Source organism: Muscardinus avellanarius (assembly GCF_963383645.1).
Source record: "Muscardinus avellanarius genome assembly, chromosome: 1".
NCBI classification, from domain to species: Eukaryota; Metazoa; Chordata; class Mammalia; order Rodentia; family Gliridae; genus Muscardinus; species Muscardinus avellanarius.
Genome location: NC_137786.1, coordinates 126829227 through 126850043, shown reverse-complemented (window position 1 = coordinate 126850043; position 20817 = coordinate 126829227). Strand labels below are relative to the sequence as shown.

The 20817-nt window shown below is 51.0% G+C and overlaps 1 protein-coding gene across 3 annotated transcripts in view; it reads left to right on the top strand.

The window, feature by feature from the left end:
• Positions 1-20817, top strand: part of KIRREL3 (kirre like nephrin family adhesion molecule 3) — a gene marked incomplete at both ends in the record, with an annotated part of 594525 nt that overhangs the window by 555696 nt on the left and 18012 nt on the right. For all 3 annotated transcript variants that reach the window (XM_080714131.1, XM_080714132.1, XM_080714130.1), the window contains 6 exons: positions 1792-1897; positions 7591-7739; positions 9638-9765; positions 11365-11491; positions 16491-16591; positions 20370-20568. In XM_080714131.1, coding sequence (XP_080570257.1) covers positions 1792-1897; positions 7591-7739; positions 9638-9765; positions 11365-11491; positions 16491-16591; positions 20370-20568 — 810 coding nt within the window. The remainder of the gene's footprint in view (positions 1-1791; positions 1898-7590; positions 7740-9637; positions 9766-11364; positions 11492-16490; positions 16592-20369; positions 20569-20817) is intronic.

The window sequence follows — 20817 nt, the reverse complement described above, 5'->3', positions numbered from 1 at the left end:
CTCCTGTACCTGATGCTCCCCAGTTTTGTGGTCCCTGATCCTGGACTGGGACATGATGTGAGGAGAACAGGCTACTGAACAGGTGTCCAGCTGCTGCTCAAGGGATGGGGTTCCCTCCTCAGCACCTACAGGTGCCAGCAGAGCCCACCAGGAATCTCACAGCCCTGACCCCCTGGCACAGAGGGGACAGCAGTCAGGGTACCACCGCCAGGCTCAGTCTGCAGCTGGGGACTGTGTGCGTGTCTTTCTGAGGGTCATCAGGACCCCCACTGTCTCAACCAGGGGCCCGTACCCACTGGCTAAAGTCTTGTTCTCTGTACTATAAAGAGTCTCAGAGGGGTCAGTGTTTTTCTTAACAGTCTCTGAGAAATTGCCTAATTCATTTATCTGAAAATGAGCTGACTCCCCTCCCCAGAAAGTTCTTGTGATAGTTCAGTAATTTGTTCTGCTCATCAGTGAGGACCAGCCCAGAAGATGTAGCTCAGGGCACTGGCTAGGCCATGGGGACAGAGCTGCCCATTCACTTAGCCAGGCTTCCAGGCCCTGACAAGAGAGAAGGACGGCATTGGCCTGAGGTCATTGCTGGAGTGTGACTGCCTGGGGGTGCCAGGGCCTGGGAGCCACAGAAGCCCAGCAGCAACAGGGTGACCCAGCCTTTGGAGGCCCAAAGCCAGCTGCCCCTGAGCTGGGCAGGGCCAGGGCTGACCTCTGCCTCTCTGCCTCTCTGCTGCAGACCCCTCAAGGTCTCTCCCCATCCTACCACCTCTCAGTGTCTATTTCTCCCTCTCTCTTTTCTCTAGACCTCATTATTTTGTTTGGTCTTTCTCTCCAACACCCTGTCATTTTCCATCTTGGCACGCTGGGTCTCTCTTTGTCTTTTCTGCTTTGGGTATGAAATCTTTGTCTGATTATACATCTCTGCATATAGGGCCCTCTCTCTCTCTCTCTGTGCTGTGCTTCTCTGTGATTCTGTCTCCTTTTCTCACTTTCTCTTTGCATTTCTCAGTCTGTGTGTGTGTTTCTGTCTCTCTGACTATGTCTCTCCCTCTCTCTTCCTCATCTCAGTTTCCATCTCTGTCTCTCTCAGATCTCTGTCTTCCCCTGTGTTTCCGTGTCTCTCCACATACACGCCACTCCGGCTGCCTCCCATCCCTTCTGCGCAGAGCTCTCTGCATATCAGCGTCTCTATCCAATTCCCATCTCTGTCTCTTTCCCTCTCCCTGACTTTCTGTGTCCTCCACCTCCCACCATTTAGCACTTCAGAGCTTGGCTTCTTAACACGTCAAAATAAAAAAGCAGCCCCAGCCCAGGAGCTAAGGACCTGGTGACACCAGTCAGGACTCAGTGGGGATGATTATGTAGATGAAAGGGTGTAGATGCCACTCTCAAGTTACCAGATGCCCTGGAACCTTTACACAGAGAGATAACAAACAGACATGTCAACGGCAAAAAGCTTGCATTGAAATGGAGCTGGGGGTGCACACACCCCCAGCCCCACAACCTCTCCCCACTTCTCTCTGAAGAGTTTTGTTCTGCCCAGAAGCTGGAAGGTGGGCAGCAGCCACACCCTGGCTGAGTGTTCATTTCAGTACTGGGCCACGAGTCTGTTTCCTGGGTCCCCCTCTAGGCCTATCTAAAGCAGGTCCCCACTCACTTTCTGGTAACCACCAGGGTGTAGCTGCCCTGAGGGACCCTGAGTGGTAGGATCTATGCCTTTACCCTCCTCGCCACCCCAGGGTCTTCCTGCCCCATTCTTTCACCAGCCCACAAGTGGATCTCTTCTTCCTACAGACCCCCCTCTTGTCAACTTGTCTGTGGAACCACAGCCGGTGCTGGAGGACAACGTCGTCACCTTCCACTGCTCTGCGAAGGCCAACCCAGCTGTCACCCAGTACAGGTGAGTGTCACAGCTGTGGAGGCACAGCCCAGCCTCTCCCCACCCCATACCTGTCACAGGGATGTCACAGTCCACACGTGTGGCTCACAGTGGTGTCCTCACCCGCACACCCAGCCATGAGCCTACCAGGTGGCCCTTCCCATCCTTTGGACAGCACAGACTTCTCTTCCATGGAGGGTGGGAGGCACTTACCCTCCCACTTGAATAGCTCCTTTATTCAGTCTTTCTGAAAAGAGGAAGAGAGGCTCACAAGAAGAGTGGTAACTGCCAGGAGAATGGGTAAGTCTGTGCTCAGCACTGTGTGCCTTGTCAGGGTCCAGTGGGCACCTGGGAGCCTAAGGCCCTCGTAGCCTTGCCCGCAACATCGATGAAAACATCACTGTGTTTACATGCTTATCTCTGCCTTTTTATTTTTATGTTTGGTACTGGGGGTTGAAGCCAGGAACACTGTACCTTTGAACTCCACCCCCAGCTCTTTTATTTGAGAGAGGAACTTGCTAAGCTGTACCGCTGCCTTTTGACAGAGCTTCTTGATGGCATAAACTGCGATTTAGCCCCTTATGGCTCCCAGCATGTTGCACAGTGCGTGACATGCAGCAGGCGCTCCTTAAATGCATCTGACTAATCAGATGAATGCACAGAGCTGCTCCTCCAGGCACCTCCCCACCTCCGCAAACATGAGATTCCAGACGCTACGTGACCTCGGGCCACCAAGGACAGGACAGGTGGCCTCTCCTCCTTTTCTATGCCATGTGCAAGTCACCAGGGCCCTAGGCCGGCCTCGTCCCTTCCCATCAGCCCTGGGCATCACCTCGCCTTGGATTTGGGTTATTAAGCTGCAGCCTCAGCAAGTGCCGAGGATGCTAACGGCCAAGGCTAAGAAAGCAGCCAGCCAGGGGGAATGGAGGAGAGGGAAGATGCAGGCAGTGCAGACCCAGTGGGCAGGAGGAAGGGAAATGGGCCGAAGAGGCATTCGGAGATTCGGGTCAGACATAAGGAGCAGCTCCCTGCGGTGCGGATAATTAAGCAGCGCTGGAACCAGAAACCCAGGAAGGGCACAGAGCCTCTCTCTAAGGACATTTTAAAACAGGATGGAAACCCATCTGTCTCCGCCGACTTAACCCTTCCTGGCACTGGAGCAGGAAACACAGATGACCTTCAGGGCCCTTTCCAAGCCCAAGACGCCTGGTTCCCAGGAATCATGCATCCTAATCAGGTCCAACAGGCAGGTCTGGTTTGGCTGGGGTCTGGTATGTGTGTAGAAGTGACTAGAGATGCAAAAGGAAAACCTAAGGCTCGCTTTCTCTGAACTTCCCCTCTGTTCCTGCTCAGCACCGGCTTCCCTCCCTCCTCACAGCTCTCAGCTCATGGTCCCTAAATATTAGGTATAAGCTGCCTAGATAACACTTCTAATGCCAGTTCCCTGGAGCAGCTCCGCCCTTCACAGAGCCCCCGCTGAAGCAGACACCCTGCCCCATTCATTCTCAACCCTTCCCTAAATGCCTGCGAGCCCCCAGGGACCAGGGTTTGCAACTCCCAAATTCCATTTCTTATCATTGCCGGCCACTTGAGCACCAGTGAGCAGAGTCTGAGTGGACAGCAGGCCAGCGCATCCCAGTGGAGAGCAGCCTCTGCTCCCAGGGGGACACCCACATCTGCCTTCTGACCACAAGCAGATAAAGCAAAAAAACCCCTAGGAATCAAGCTGTGGGGCCTGACTCCCAGGGTCACCCATCTTGAAGAAGACAAAACAGTATAATAATGATAGAAGGCAGGTAAGGTGCAAATATACGCAGGGAGCGGGCATCATAAAGCACTCGTAGCTGGGTGTGGTGCCCAATGCCTATAATCCCAGTACTCGGGAGACTGAGACAGGAGGATTGCAGGTTCAAGGCCAGCCTCAGCAACTTAGTGATGCCCTTTGCAACTTAGTGATACCCTGGTTCAAAATAAACAGTAAGAGCCGGGCATGGTGGTGCAGGCGTATAATCCCAGTACCTTGGGAGGCTGAGACAAGAGCATCACAGATTCACAGCCAGCCTCAGTAACTTAGCAAGACTCTCAGCAACCTAGTGAGACCCTGTTTCTAAATAAGAAATAAAACTGGGCTGAGGGGGGGGCAGCTTGGAGGTAGAATGCCTCTGGGTTCAATTCCCCAACACCAAAAAATAAAAAATAAAAAGCAAAATAGGCCCGGAGGTTTAGCTCAGAGGCAGAATGCCCCTGGGTTCAATCTCTACTAGCATGCATTCCTGCTAGTAGAGATTGAACACACACACACACACACACACACACACACACACACACACACACAATAAATAAATAAATAAATAAATAAATAAATAAATAAATAAAATACACAGAGAAGAGAACAAACAGATTTTCCCAGGCAATGACACTGGGATTCCCTCCCTCCCACTCCCACCCTGGAGCTCACAGGATCCCGGGGAGGCCCTGGTGTGCAGAGGAACATTCATTGTAGTTCTTATTGGTTACTGTCTTCTGTGGCATTCTGATGAGCCAAGGGCCCCAGTAGCATGTCTGTCTGGGCTTGGGCTACCTGAGGACTCACAGGCTTTGGGGAAGCCTTTCTGGCCCCCAGGAAAAGACCAGCGAGCCAGGGTGGGCCGAGCCTCGAGGGCAGGAAGTAGGAGCACTGTGGAGAGAGGAGGTGGCAACCTGCGCCCACCCGGGCCCTTCCCCAGCCCGCATCCCCAGGGACCGTTGAGTTGGAACCCAGGAGGAAATACGTAAGCAAACCTCACCACATAAGCACATTGATTTTTTCCAACACACTTTGACAAGATTACAGAGATCTTTGTTTCTTTACTTCTGTTTGTCTTGATTGCTTCCTCCCTAGTCCACCTAAGAGTCTATAATCTCTGAAATTAGAGAGATTTCACCCCCACGGTGAAAAAGGAGCATGGCTGGGCATGGCTGGGCATAAAAGGAGCATGGCTGGGCATAGAGGCTGTCACCTCAGCTGCCCTCAGGGGCCCAGAGCCCCTAAGAAGTGCTCCAGCCAGTTCCCCTGAAGGTCTCCCAGCATTCCCCAGCAGACACCGGGTGAGGGGCTGCTGCTGTCCTGCCAGATGAAGTGCGGGGCTGCTTGACATGTCGACCTGATGGATGTGATATGCCGGGCCTCCTGATTCTGTGATATAAATAATTAATCCTCTTACATTTGTTCAGAGCAAATTAGACATTGATTGGGAAAATCTTAAGCTGACTGGGTTTTCTGAAGGGCTGGAGAGGTGGAGGGGCTTCAGCAGAGGCCTGGGGCCAGGGAGAGAGGAGGTATCAGCCAGTGTAGGGGAACTGAGGAGGTCCCCAAGGGGAAGGTGGACCTTGATGTTATCACAGAAAAGAATTTCAGGACAGGTCACAGAGAGGCACAGATAGATTATGTGTATAGAAAGAAAGAAGTTTATACTCTGAGGGCCAGGGCAGAGCATGGGTGTTGAAGGCACAAACACGCGCTGCCTCTTAGCTGGGCATATTTATACATATAAAATCTATAATAGAGGGACATGACCCAAGAGGATGCTTTCTGTTTTCCTTTGTTCTGGAGACTAGACTATTACCAACTAGGGCTTATTTTCCTCTTTGTTCTTGATGAAAAACATCTAATAATTTCCCTACCAAGGCGTTTCATTGTTTTGTTTTGTGAACTTAAAAATGGGTCTACGCTGATGTACCAGTTAAGGGTTTGGTGGAAGACGATACACAGTTGCAGTAGTCAGATGACCTGCAGATAAGCTCCTATAATCGATTTAATTGTGCTGTTTGTGCTCACTTGAGAGTGTGAAAGTGAACTTTGAATCATGGCTGCTCCTGTTTTGTCCCTCGTCTCCCTTCTACCAGTCTGTGTCTTCTATCCTACCTCAGGAGCTGGAGTGCGCTTTGGTGCCCAGCCCTAGTCCTGGGACCAGCTGAGCTGCAGGGTGCAGCGTTTGAGCCTTTGCCCGTGTAGAAACATCCTCTGTAGGGCTGTTTGGTGTGGGAAGGTTTAGGGAGGGGAGGAAAGATGGCAGAGCAAGAGGACCAGGGGGGCAAAAAAAGCTCCCCAATGGCCCAGCCTTTGACCCTGAAGACCCAGCCTCCACAGCCAGCTCCTGTGCCACCCTGAGGGAGGAAGGTCAGAGCTTCCTTCCTGTCCTTTGCCACAGAGGGCCGGTCCAGACAGCAGGGCTCCCTGGAGGCCAGAAAGCTTCCTCTTCCGGGGCCACCACAACCTCTTGTCTCTTCCTTCTCTGACTCAGTCCCTCACATGAGAGGAGAGGCTAGCTGGAAGGAGCCAGATGCAGAGGCCTGGCCTGCGCAGAGCAGGGCCTCGCCCTCCTCCCACACCCAAACCCCCTCACTCTAGAGTGGAAGAAATAGGGTCTCTACAGAGACGCCCAGCTGTGAGCCCGAAAATGCATTAATCCACCTCAGGCAGGGGCTGTGCCTGACTATTAAGCCTGGTCATTAAATTAAAGATAGGAATTGAAACAATTCATGAATAACTCATAATGGTTTGTTGGGAAGCTCCTTAAGCTCTCAGGGAGCTATGGTTTACTCTGTTGTTGAACTATAATTGTTATTATTAATCGTGTTCTTAATAATTACCCTATATTAATTCAAGATAACAACTGCATGGTGCCAGCCTAGGTGTTCCATGGGAGGCGAAGAAGTGGCGGTCTTCAGGGTTGGACAGGCCAGAAAGGAATGAGGAACTGGTCCAGGGAGGGAGGAGATGGGTGTTCATGGGCCCAGGAAAGGTGCAGGAGCCCTGAAGCTGCAGCCACAGTGACTCTTATTATGAGAGCTAAGAGGATAGGTAGGTGGAGCCCAAGCGCTGGGAAGATGCATGCCCCAAGATGACTGGAGTAGGAGGAGCCAGTGATTTTTAAGCTGCGCACAGTGTGTTCCTATAGTCCTAGTACTTGGGAGGCTGAGACTAGAAGACAGGTTTGAGGCCAGCCTCAGCAACTTAGCAAGAGCCTCAGCAATAGTGAGACCCTGTTTCAAAATAAAAATGAAATAGGGCTGGAGGTGTGTGTAGCTCATGGGAGAATTCCCCTGGGTTCAATCCCCAATACCTTGCACATGCACGCACACACACACACACACACACACACACACACACACACACACTTCAGGGATTTTGAAGAGCAACTTGTCTACAATAAGATTACAGCAGGGAGGCTGTGAGCTCTTTCCTCTTAGGGATGTGTGTGTGTGCCTCCACACACACATGCTAAAGTTCACACACATGCAAACACTGGCTGCATGCACACACACACATGCACACATATATATGCACACATAAGCACCTGGGCATGTGTACACAACACTCACTTTCACAAGCACACACTCACAGTGCACATACCAGTTGGTGTCCCACAGTTGAGTTATACATGGTCTAGCCAGGCAGGTGGGTAACCAGCTGGATAATCACCTCTCTCCACAATAACCCACTTGTCGAGGGCCACTGGATGCCTGGTAACCATGGCCCAGAGTCCACCGCCTGGCCAATCTCCTGGGTGGGTACAAGACCCACTCCTCTCTGAGACCCCAAAGTGGTTCCTCTGCCAAGTCTTCCCCTATGGAGGCCCCAGGGCCTCGTTTACTAGGGATGGATGCACACAGCTCTCAGAAGAACAGCCTTGCCATTCGAGGTCTGCCCAGCATCCTGGCCTCTGTTGCAGGTGGGCCAAGCGGGGCCAGATCATCAAAGAGGCATCCGGGGAGGTGTACAGGACCACCGTGGACTACACGTACTTCTCAGAGCCCGTCTCCTGTGAGGTGACCAACGCCCTGGGCAGCACCAACCTCAGCCGCACGGTCGACGTTTATTGTGAGTGCAGTGATCTTGGGGTCCCCCTCGCTGGCAGACACTGGGGAGTCTGGCTGGGGGAACCATGGCGGGATTCACTGCACACAACATAGAACACATGCATACAATGCCTTGCATTTACAAAGAGCTTCTTCATGTCATGTTTCGTGTTTAGTTTGACCTTACGAATGACCCAGTAAGGGAGCATCTGCTCCATCTGCTGTAACAAATTACCATAATCCAAGTGGCTTAAACAACAGATATTGGGGTGCCAACAGAGTTGATTCCAGTGGGGCTCCCTTCCTGGCTTACAGTACCCTCACTGGATCCTCACGTGGCAAAGAGGAGAGGAAGCAGCTCTCTTTGCCCCTTCTTATAAGGACACTAATTCTAACATGAGGGCCCACCCTCGTGACCTATTCCCCATCCCAAAGTCCCACCTCCTCACACCATCACAGTAGGGTTTAGGATTCCAACATAAAAATTTGAGAGAAACACAAGCACAAAGTCCAACAGTAGATATTATGATTCCCATTATCTAGATGAGGAGAAAGAAGCCTGAGATCTCACAGGGCTTAAGTGGCAGGATTAGCACTGAGGCAGGCAATAACCAAATTCACCCCATCCATACTCCACTGCCCCACTGAAAGGATCATGGACGCCCCCCCACCCCCCGCCCTCCTCACAGGGACCCAAAGCAAGTTAGCCTACTGCTCAGAACCAGCCAGCTGGAGGCACTTAAAACAGTAGTCGTTGAGACAGGAGGATCGCAGTTCCCAGACAGCCTTAACTATTACTTAGTGAGGCCCTTTGCAACTCAGTGAGACCCTGTTTCAAAATAAAGAATAAAGCCGGGCGTGGTGGCGCACACTTGTAATCCCCACGCTTGGGAGGTGGAGACAGGAGGATCGTGCAGGTTCGAAGCCAGCCGCGCTGGCTTAAGACATCCTGTTTCCAAAATTAAAAATAAATAAATATATCTGGGAGTGTAGCTTCCAGGAACCCCAGTACCACCAAAATAAATAAATAAATAAATAAATAAATAAATAAATAAATAAAATAGGGCTGGTGTTGTAGGCTCGGAGGTAGAATACCCCTGGGTTCCATCCCCAGTAACACACACACACACACACACACACACACACACATACAACGTGATTAGGTCATATGTCATGTGCTGCCCTCATGGTTTTAAAAGCACTTCTGCAAACTCCTTTTTACCTGATCCTCCCCCACTTTATGTCAAAGAACTGGACATGGTCTCTAGAACCTAAACCGAGTGCTCCAAGGCCTGCCTGGCCGGCCTTTTGCACACCCTTGGCTACTCCATGGACCAAGGCTGGATCTGCAGCCTGAGCTGGGGAGGGAGGGGAGGAAAAGGAGTTTATGATGCTCACCCATATGCATGTAGTAGCAGCCATCCGGGGCTGATCTTCAATGGGACTGAGGAGGAGGCTGGGAGCAGCTGGACTCAGGGGAGGATCTGGGAGGCCCAATGGAGAGGCCCAGGAGGAGGCAGAGACAGATGCTGCCCTGCTTCCTCAGCTCTTCAGAGCCTCTAGGCAGGGCGCCGGGGAGAGCTCAGGGAGCTGGACCAGGTGGTTCCAAGGTTTCTGGGACAGGAGGAAGCCTCTCTGCCCACACAGTGGAGTAGAAGCTTCTTCCCTTCTCTGAAGCTAGGTAAGATGGGGCAGAGAGAGGCAATGGAAAGGGGACCTGGGGGTAAATCCAAGCAGAAATTGGGCCCAAGCATCTCTTCCAAAGACCAGTACTTCCTTCACTTCTGTGGGCCCAGAGAAAGGCTGAGGGGGTGCAGGCACCTGCTGTCTGTCCCCTTCCTCCTGTCAGAATGGGGGAAGAAGGAGGCAATGAGGAGGATCCCCCTTCCTGAGCCATCTCCTCCTTCATCCCCATCACAGTCGGCCCCCGGATGACCACGGAGCCCCAGTCCCTGCTGGTGGACCTGGGCTCGGATGCCGTCTTCAGCTGCTCCTGGATCGGCAACCCGTCCCTGACCATCGTGTGGATGAAGCGGGGTTCCGGCGTGGTGAGTCTGCGGCTGAGATCCCTGACAGGGGTGGGGATGGTGTGCCAGAAAGGCTCACTCATGGTTACATAGGGGGTGTCAGCTCCCGGAAAAAGCCAAAAGGGAAAGGACCCCAGAAATAGGAGAGGAAAGCCAGGCACTGCTTCCCACACCCATCACACCCTGAACACATTCGGAGTTGCCCTATCATGAACTTTGAGATAAGCAGGTGTTTGCCAATATGGGTGAGTCACTAGAAAGGCTTTTCTGCTTCCCCCAAATAAAGTTACACTTAGCTGTGGAGTTAGTTATGCCTTACTTTCCCCCCACGTCCCTCTTTTAAAGGGTGCCTATTCTAAACCACATGTGGTGCTACATTGCCTATAATCCCAGTACTTGGGAGGCTTAGACAGGAGGATCAAAGATTCAAGACCAGCCGCAGTAACTTAGGGATACCCTCAGCAACTTAGTGAGACCCTTTCTCAAAATAAAAAAAAAAAAAGCTTAGCGTGGTGGCACACGCTTGTAATCCCAGCATTTGGGAGGCTGAGACAGGAGGATGGCAGGTTTAAGGCCAGCTTCAGTTACTTAGTGAGGCTTTCCACAACTTAGCAAGATAGTGCTTCAAAATAAAGAATAAGAGCCGGGCGTGGTAGCACATGCTTGTAATCCCAGCATTTGGGAGGCTGAGACAGGAGGATAGAGGTTTGAGTACAGCCTCAGCCACTTAGTGAAGCCCTGTGCAACTCAGTGAGACCCTGTTTCAAAATAAAGAATAAAAAATAGGGCTGGAGGTATATCTTGGAGGTAGAATGCCTGTGGGTTCAATCCCCAGTACCACAAAAATGTTAAAATACAATAGAGTGATAAGTGTGGTTTGGAGGTATACTGCCCCTGAGTTCAACCCCTAGTACCAAAAATAAAAATAAATTAAAAATAAAGTGTACATATTTTTTAGCATCGTGATTTTTCCAGGTGTCCCTCTGTAGGCAGGAGAGTAAGAAAGCCTGGGTAAGGGGGGGGGTGGGGGGGGACAGGAAGACACTGATCTCTTTGCGGCCAGATACCAGATGCCACACTGTCTTATGAAGTGCTATCTCCCCATCGAGTGGGTAAGGAAACAGAGCCTCTGAGATGGCTGGTAACTGACCTAAACCACAAGGAGTTCACCGCTGGGACTTGAACACGGTCTAGCTACTGCCAAAGTTTGATCTCTTGTCACCACCCCAAGCCATAACCCAAAGGGATACTGAAAATGACTCTGAAAACACAGGATCGGGGACCCTCCAGGTCCGGCTATTGGATAAGTTCACCAGTGGCCAGCCTGGGAGAGGGGAAGCCAGAATGGCATCGGGAGGTCAGCGCCCTGCCTGTATGAGGGCTGAGTCCCCAGCCAAGCGCCCGCCCCTGCCTCCACATGCACTGTCTAGGGGCTGTCCTGGGGGCAGCATCTCTGTGTGGGCGGGGTTCCCTCGCCACAGCTGCAGGACTCAGTCAGCCTCCCACCTGCCCTAGGTCTATGTGAGGAGACTACGCCAGCCCTCTGATACTAAGAGAGTCAGAAGCACTCAGACAGAGCCTTCCTTCTGTTCCGTGTCTGACCCTGCCCCATTCTTCTAGGTCCTGAGCAATGAAAAGACCCTGACCCTCAAATCTGTGCGCCAGGAAGATGCTGGGAAATACGTGTGCCGGGCTGTGGTGCCCCGGGTGGGAGCCGGGGAGCGAGAGGTGACCCTGACTGTCAATGGTAAGACCCCAGTGGGAGGGCCTGGGGGGAGTAGAAGGTTGCAAAGCATCTTGGGCACCAGGCGTTGCCCCAAACGGGCTTGTTCTGGGCCTTGCTACCACCTCCAACAGGGGGTCCATAGCTGAAATGTCAGCCCATCTGGGAGGCAGGTGGTAAGGAAGAGCCTTGGTAGTTTTCTGGTCTCTTCCCACCTTTTTGTTATCTTTAAAGGGATCTCAGGTCCCCCCCCCCCAAATAGTAGCTGATGAATTTTATTCTACCCAGGAAAAGAGTCAGAGGCCCCAGAGGCCATCTCCCACCTGCCCGTCATCCACATGCCCTGACCTTGGTCTTTCTACGCTATTGCATTAGAGTCACTCAGCCAGGGACCCCTGTCACCATCCCCTGCACCTAGGCAGAGTCCTCTTGATGGCAGGGAATGTGTCTTATTCTCCACAATAAAAATAGGGACAACCAGGCTTGGTGGTACATACCTGTAGTCACAGTACTTGGGAGGCTGAGACAGGAGGATCACAGATTCAATGCCAGCCTCAGCAACTTAGTGAAACCTGTTTCAAAATAAAAAATAAAAAAGCCGGCTGGGCATGGTGGCGCATGCTTGTAATCCCAGCACTTGGGAGGCTGAGACAGGAGGATCACACAGGTTCAAAGTCAGCCTCAGCTACTGAGTGAGGCTCTCAGCAACTTAGTGAGACCCTGTTTCCAAATAAAGTATAAAATAGGTCTGGGAGGATAGCGTGGAGGTAGAAAGCCTCTGGTTCCACCCCCAGTACCACAGGGGAAAAAAACAAAAAAGCCAGGCATGGTAGCTCATGCTTGTATTCCCAGCATTTGGGAGGCTGAGACCGAAGGATCATGGTTCACAGACAGCCTCAGCTACTTAGTGAGGCCCTTTGCAACTCAGTGAGATGTTGTTTCAAAATAAGAAATAAAAAATAGGCCTGGGGGTATAACTTGGAGGTAGAATGCCCCTGGTTTCCATCCCTAGTACCACACACACAAAAGAAAAAAAAAATTAGGGCTGGGGGTATACCTCAGAGGTAGAATGCCTGGGGTCCATCCCCAATACCACAACAAAATAAAAAATAAAAAGGCTTGGGGGTGTCGCTCAGAGGTAGAACACCTTAGGTTCCATCTCCAGTACTAAAAAATAAGAAAGGACCATGATTAGAATCATGGGGGGCCAGGCTTGAAGCCAGGCCCAGATGCTAGGGTGTGGGCCACCACAGAGAGGCTGGGACCCAGCTCAGGCCAGACCCTAGAAGGTGGGGTGCCAAGACAGAAACCCCAGTGTCCCCACCATGGTGTGCACTTGGCTGTGGCCAGAAACCTCAGCTGCCCCGCAAGAGGATGAGAGGTGCTGAGGCCAGTTCCTCCCCAGTCTCCACTCCGCTTCTGTGGAGCCCATGGCCCTTTGACCACAGTGAGCCTCAGATCAAAGTTCTGAGCCACAGGCCTAGGTTTGTAGGGCCTTGAGACTTGGCCCCAGAGCCGAATCCTGGATGGGGATCTGACTTTTGGAAATCAGCCCCATGGGCTTTGTCTTGACCCAGAAAGCAGCCCAGTGACAGCCTCCATCTATCTTCCCCCTCTGTGGAGTACTAACCCAGCTTGGTGCCTCCTCAGCCTCCCCTTCCCCCGCCTTCCCACCAGCCCCATCAGCCAGCTCCCTCCTGTACTTCCTCTCCCCTCTGCCCTACTGGCCTGACAGAGCATTCCTAGACCACCTGTCCAGGGCAGAACCCAGCCTCAGAGTGCTCCTGCCTTTCCTATGTGTCCCCAGGATGCCACCGATAAATTGGCACTGCAGGGCTAAAAATAACAGCATCTAATGGCGCCTCCGTATATCCATGGCAACAAGGCTGTGGCCTTTTCCTGCCACTCCAGCGTCTGACACTCAGCTCAGCATGCCAGGCCATGGGGAAACCAGTGCCTTCCCCGCTGCTCATCCTGGCGAGGGCACTGGGGAGCCCAGCCGCCCATGCCTGCTGCCCGCCAGGGTCCACAGGCTGGGGACACTCAGACTCTCATGCGCCTTCCATGGCCCTGGAGCCTGAAGCTCTTAACTGAGCATCCTTGTTTCTGGGGAACAAGGTTGGGGAAGGAGGGGCTGACATTTCGCTGTCACTTGTAGACATTCAAGCATTCCCAACAGAGATTTAAGGAGAGTTCTTAAGGGAAGAAATCACCTCCCTGTCCCCAGGGAACTCAAGCCTTAGAAGGACATTTCTTTGGGCCCAGCTCTGCATCCTGGGCCCAGCTGTGCACCCAGGGTTTAATCTTTCTTTCAGCCTCCGCCCTCTGGCAGGAGCTCCTTTGGCCTACGAACCAGAGAAAGACTGAAGAGATTGGAATGAAGGAAACTATTCCACTTATTTCTGCTGGTCTAGGGTTGCCTCGCACTGGAACAGGGGGATGGATATAATGGTGCCTGCCACCCTCCACAAGGGAATGAACCTCTCGTCCCCCATGGAGGGGTAGTGAAACCCAAGCACCCAAGCTGGGCAGGGATGAATGCATCTATTTTGCTCGTTTGTGGTACTGGGGATGAAACTCAGGGGCATTCTACCTCTGAGATACACCCACCCCTTTTTATTTATTTATTTATTTATTTATTTATTTATTTATTTATTTATTAGGTGGTACTGGGGTTCCTGGAAACCCTTCTACCTCCGGGCTGCACTCCCAGACCTATTTTATATTTTTATTTGGAAACAGGGTCTCTTACGCTAATGAGGCTGGCTTTGAACCTGCTGGATCCTCCTGTCTCCACCTCCCAAGCAAGGGGATTACAAGCCTGTGCCACCACGCCCGGCTTTTATTTTTTATTTTTAAGCAAGGTCTCACTGAATTGCTGAGAGCCTCATTAAGTTGCTAAGACTGGCCTTGAACCTGTGATTCTTTTGTCTCAGCCTCCCAATTATAGGCATGTACCACCACACCTGGTTGAAACCAATTCTTATAATAAATCCCTGATGATGTACAACTGCAGGCCAGCATCCTAGTGGAATAAACTGGCACAGATCTCAACTGAGCTGGCTCAAATAGGGTGTCTCCTCCAGTAGGAGGAAAAAGATGGACAGCCACCTACCCTCTGGCTGAGTGACTCCCCCAGCCCCATTTCCCTTTACCCTGGTTTTTGCTTTCTTTTAAGAAGCCCATAAGCCAGGAGTGGTGGTACATGCTTGTAATCCCAATACCTGGGAGGCTGAGACAGGAGGATCACAGGTTCAAATCCAGCCTTAGCAATTTAGCGAGGCTTTCAGCAACCTAGTGAGACCCTGTTTCCAACTAAGAAATAAAATCAGGCTTGAGTGTAGCTTGGGAGTAGAATGCTTCTGGGTTCAATCCTCGGTACCCAAAGAAGAAGAAGAAGTGCATTCACACACGTGCCTTTGCTTAGAGCTTTTAGAGTCTTGTGAACCCCTCAGGGAATTCCTAGTCTCTGCAAAGTGACAGGAAAAGATTTTATGGTATCATCACTTTTCAATTCCAGCAGCAAAACAGAGCACACCATCCATGTTCCAAAAACATGGGACCCTCGCCGGGCGTGGTGGCGCATGCTTGTAATCCCCATGCTTGGGAGGCAGAGACAGGAGGATCGCGCAGGTTCGAAGTCAGCCACGCGCGCGCTGGTTTAGGAGACCCTGTTTCCAAATAAAAATGTAAAAATAGGTCTGGGAGTGTAGCCCCGAGGTAGAAGGGCTTCCAGGAATCCCAGTACCACCAAAAAAAAAAAAAAAAAACATGGGACCCTCTTTGGTGGCAGGAGGGCCTCTGGGAGCTAAACGGTTTCAGGAAGGCAGGCAGGGAAGGCAGGGCTCAACCCACCTTACAGCCCGTGAGGATGGAAGCCCTTCCCAGCCCAGAACCATTTGCATCCTAAACTCGAGAAACCCTGAGAGCGTCTCCCAATACCTTTCTCCAGGCTTCAAGCTACTGGTAGAAATGCAAATCTGTTTTAATTAAGGTGGCTAATAAACAGCAATTACGTTTGCAGCGATTTTTGTTTTGTTCCCGGCATAATTCTGCATGTTCTCCCCATCCGTTGCTCTTAGCTGTCTTTGCTCTGTGGCTTACCACCTAAGTCCCACCGTCACCCCAGGAATGGGGAAGGAAAGGGGTGAGGGTTGCTAGCCTCTGCCGATCCCTCCACTGCCCATCCCTGCCGGGAAGTTAGCTAGCAAATGACTAGCCTAGCTGATCCTCCTTTTCCCTTCCACAGCAGGGGGCATCACAACAGGAAAGATTTAGGTTAGACAACAGGCAGAACCAGACACGCTCTTCAGGTGGACTCTCTTAGCTACACAATGAGGCCAATGAGACAGGCATTCTCAGAACATGTCATAACCTATAAACATCAGAGAGAGGTTGGATGGGATAATATTGAGGTCAGGAGACACAGGATTATGAACCACAGGATCTCCTGAGACATATGAGGGACTAAGGCCTGAACCTGGACAGCGCGTTCCAGGTGTCTAGGGTAATTCCCGCCCTCCACAGAGGGAAGGCACCATTTTTCTTCTTGCGTGGCCTAGCGGAGGACACCTGGTTTGTTAGGCAAGGGTGCCCTCTACTGGAGAAATGAGAAATGGCTGAGACTTCAGCAGCTGGCCCAGGTGGGGTGGACCCTCGCGACACCTGCCCCCACTGGGAAGCATTCCAGTCTCACCACCTCCTCTGCAAAGCTTTCTCAGTGCGCCAGGTGGAATGATTCTCTCTCTCTGCCCCGCTCCTATGAGCACCTTCCTTTTCTGTTATTTATGTCTTCCGGGGGTTCCAGCAGGAGCGCTTGCTTATGGTCCCTGGAGAAATTTACGACCCAACACCAAATTTATCTTTGAGTCCCTTACCTCCCCCTTTACTTTGCACATACGGGCCTTCCATAAATGCTTGCTAAGTATTTGGATTAATGAATATATTTCTGAATCCAGCTAAGAGTATGCCAGCCAGGGACCTGCCCTTCTGGATCCCTAATGTGACGCTGTCTCCCCAACAGGACCTCCCATCATCTCCAGCACGCAGACCCAGCACGCCCTTCACGGGGAGAAAGGCCAGATCAAGTGCTTCATCCGCAGCACCCCGCCGCCCGACCGCATCGTGAGTGCCCCAGGCAGGCAGGGCAAGGCCGGCAGCCCCACCCCTGGCCAGCAGCCCAGGGTCACCTCTGCCCCTGGGGACACCCTTTCCCTCCATGGGCAAATCATACCTGCCTTCTCTCTCTCTGGAATACATCCTGAAGTAAAAATGGCACGCAGTCTCCTTTCTCGGATCAGGAGTACTCCCAGGGTGCATCTGCCATCAACTGAGCTCCAGCATGAATTCTGCATCCCAGGGACTCGTGAGGGGAGCAGAGAGAAAAGGCTAAAGATGTCTTCCCCTCTCCTGAGTGCAAGGCCAGTCTGGCAAAATCCTAAGCCAAGTGCAGTTCACAGCCAGCCACACCTTTCTATCCCTCCCAGAGTCCTTTTCTCCAGTCTCTTCTGCCCCTAGCCCATTTTGTCCCATGGTCCCAGATGTGGAGCATCTGAGTGACAAGTATGCCATTCATGGTAACTCTGAAATAATAGTTGAACATTTATTATGTTCACAGAACTGAAAACTTGAGACTTAACAGATCAATGTCCATGAAGACCTCTGCCCCCTTTATCATAGGTGTCCCCTCAGAAATGACCATCCTGTTCTCCTTCCCTTCCTTCAAACTTACCCCTGCAGGGCAGCCAGGCGGCCTGAATAGTCCACCCTTATTCCCAGGTATTTGCATTTTTAAAGGGAGGAGCTTGCATCCAAATCCATCTAAAGCTAGTAGAAGCTCAGGCATTAAAAAAAAAAAAAAAAAAAAAGCAAGCATTTCATAGCTCTATTAGGGGAAAGGTATCATTTCAGTAATCCCCAGTCCTAGGCATCAACTCTGCAGGGCAGTCCCACATTTCCACAGGACAGCAGTGCCAGGAAGGTGAGGCAGTGCCAGGCCTGACCACTGAGAGCCGGCGTGTGCCTGAGACACCAGGCTGAACAAATGGTCGTTGTCACCTAGTAAACTAAGACGTTATTAGCGTGTGATTGCTGTCACACATTTTCTCAGGCATTCGGTTCATTTGCTGTTTGAGTCACACAAAAACTGCAAGAATTCACACATAAAGCTAATACCTTCAGTTTCCCATTCACTTCATTTTTTTTTAATTTTTAGAAAATTATAAGCTGGACACAGTGATGCATCCCTGCAATCTCAGTATTTGAGATGCTGAAACAGGAAGATCACAGCTTTGAAGCCAGCCTCAGCACTTTAGGGAGACCTTGTTTCAAAATTTAAAAAGGCTGGGGGTGTAGCTCAGAGCTAGAATACCCCTGGGTTCAATCCCCAGTGAAAGAAAGAAAGGAAAGAAAGAAAGAAAGAAAGAAAGAAAGAAAGAAAGAAAGAAAGAAAGAAAGAAAGGAGGGAGGGAGGGAGGGAGGGAGGGAGGGAGGGAGGGAGGGAGGGAGGGAGGGAAGGAAGGAAGGAAGGAAGGAAGGAAGGAAGGAAGGAAGGAAATAAATGTAAGTCAGAACAGGGTGTGGTGGTCCATGCCTGTAATCCTAACCCCAGCCTCAGCAACTTAATGAAGCTCTCAGCAAATCCTAATACCAGCCTCAGCAACTTAGTGAGGCTGTCAGTAATTTAGCAAGACCCAGTGTAAAAAAATAAATAAAAATAGAGTCAGGCGTGGTGGTGCACACTTGTAATCCCAGCATTCGGAAGGCTGAGACTGGAGGATCATGGTTTGCGGACAGCCTCAGCTACTTAGGCCCTCTGCAAGTTAGTGAGACCCTGTTTCAAAATAAAGAATAAAATATAGGGCAGAGGGTATAGCTCAGAGGTCGAATGCCCCTGGGTTCCATCCCCAGACCCACTAAATAAATAAATAAATAAATAAATAAATAAATAAATAAATAAAATAGAGCTGGGGGTATAGCCCAGAGACAGGAGGCCCCTGGATTCCATCCCCAGTATATATGTATGTATGGATGGATGTGTAAATAAATAAATAGATAGATAAATAAGTAAATAAACAAGTTAATGAATGAAAGTAAGCCAGGCATTGGGCCATATACCTGTAATCCCAACTACTCAGGAGGCTGAGGCAGGAAGATCACAAGTTCAAGACCAGCCTGGGCAACTTAGCAAGATCTTTTCTTTTAAGTTAAAAGAACTGTGGGATAACTCAATGGCAGAGTGCTTGCCTAGCATGTGTGAGGCCCCGAGTTTCATCCCCAGTACACACACAAAAATTATAAATATAGCATGTACCCACTGTAAAAATTCCCATTCAATCACTCATTTTCACAGCCATCTCTAAGCTAGCAATTCTCCAGTGGAGTGATTTTGTCCCCAGGGGACAGTTTGCAATGTGGAGATGCTTTTTTGGTTGTCACAACCTGAAGGGTGGTGCTAATGCAGGGGCTCAGAAGCCAGAGGTAGAGGCAGCCCACAACAGAGAAGGGGTAGGTCAAAGGTGGAGAAGCCCTGCACTGACCTTGCCCAGAGGTGAAGAACCTTGCCCTGACCTACCCACCCACATGCTCATGAACACTGTGAGCCGGTGTGCAAGGCCGTACATGTTGAGTACATGCAGTGTTTGTGGAGTTCTGAAAACAGTCAGCCCTCTAAAGGAAGATGATGAAGATGGTCACACTCATGACTCAGCCACTGGGAGGAGGCCCCGGGCAGCACGACCCGCTGAGGCTACCGCCACACAGGGCCCTCTTGGCCCAGAAAATGTCCCCAGGCCAGATGCACTGCAGACCCCTCCCTTGAAGGAAATACTGAGATGCCCCAGCCTGTGTGAATGTATACATGGGTTTGTGGTTGTGTGGCACGTGCTGTGGTGTGTGTGTGTGTGATGTGTCATGCTGTATGCATATGTCACAATGAATGCATACATGTTTGTATGCATGTTTGTAGTGTGTGCTGTGTGTATGTGTTGTGGTGTATATTTATATGTGGTATGGGATACACACATATGTATGTATATGTTTGTGCTGTGGTATGATTATGTTTCATGTGTCGTATTTGTGGTGTGTACATGCATTTGTGTGCAGTGTGCTGTAATTGCATGGTTATATGTGTTATGGTATATGTGCATGTGTGTGCATGCTTTAGAGTATAGTGGATGTGGGTGTTGATGGTGTATATATGGTGTGTTGTGCTTATGCATATATATGTATACAATGTGTTATGCATATGTATTTGTGTTTGTAGCATGTGACATGCTGTGTGTGCACATGTACCTACATAAATACGTGTTGGTAATATATGTCTGTGTTGTGCCTATGTGCATATATATGTGTACAATGTTTTTAGTATGTGGTATGTTGTATCTGCACATGTGCCTGTGTATACACACATTGGTGGTATGTGTCTGTTGTGTCTATTATATATGTGTGTACAATGCATCACATGTATGTATTGTGTTTGTAGTATGTAACACTGTATATGTACATGCACCTGTGTGTACATATTGTTGGTGTATGTATGCATGTTGAGATGTTTATATGTGTTTCACTGTGTGTAGATGTATGTTTATGTTATGTGGTACATGTGTGTGCAGGACTATGTGTGTTGGTGTGGGTGGTATGTGATGTGTACATCTGTGTGTTGTATTCATGTGTATGTGGTGCTATGTGTTGTGTTCATGTGTGTTGTGTGTACACATGTGTTTTTGTCCGTGGTGTGTGAGGTGTGTGTGCAGGCCCCTGTGTGCACACACTGATGGCATGTGGCAGTGAGTGAGCATAAACATGGGCCTGGCAGGGTCGGTGCCTGGAGCAGGGTGGTACCACTGTGACCCTGGTGTGGCCATATCTGGAGGGTCTCCTCCTAACCCTGCACACTCCGCAGGCCTGGTCCTGGAAGGAGAATGTGCTGGAGTCGGGGACATCAGGGCGCTACACGGTAGAGACGGTCAGCACGGAGGAGGGCGTCATCTCCACCCTGACCATCAGCAACATCGTGCGGGCTGACTTCCAGACCATCTACAACTGCACGGCCTGGAACAGCTTCGGTTCCGACACAGAGATCATCCGGCTCAAGGAGCAAGGTGAGGGCTGCCAGGGCCGCCAGGGCAACGGGCACCAGCAGGGCGCGGCCGGTGCCAGGCCGGGTCCCAGCACTGCTTCTTACCTGCCGCACAGCCCCGGCCTGGCTCCCCTCCGAGGCCGGGGCACAAGCCCCATCAGGAAATGAGAAGGACACTGCTGGGGGTGCATTCGGGGTGGGGTTAGTGCTTAGAGAGAGGCCGGAGGGCTGGCTCCAGGGAAGTTCTACACATAGCCAGCGGCACAGTCAG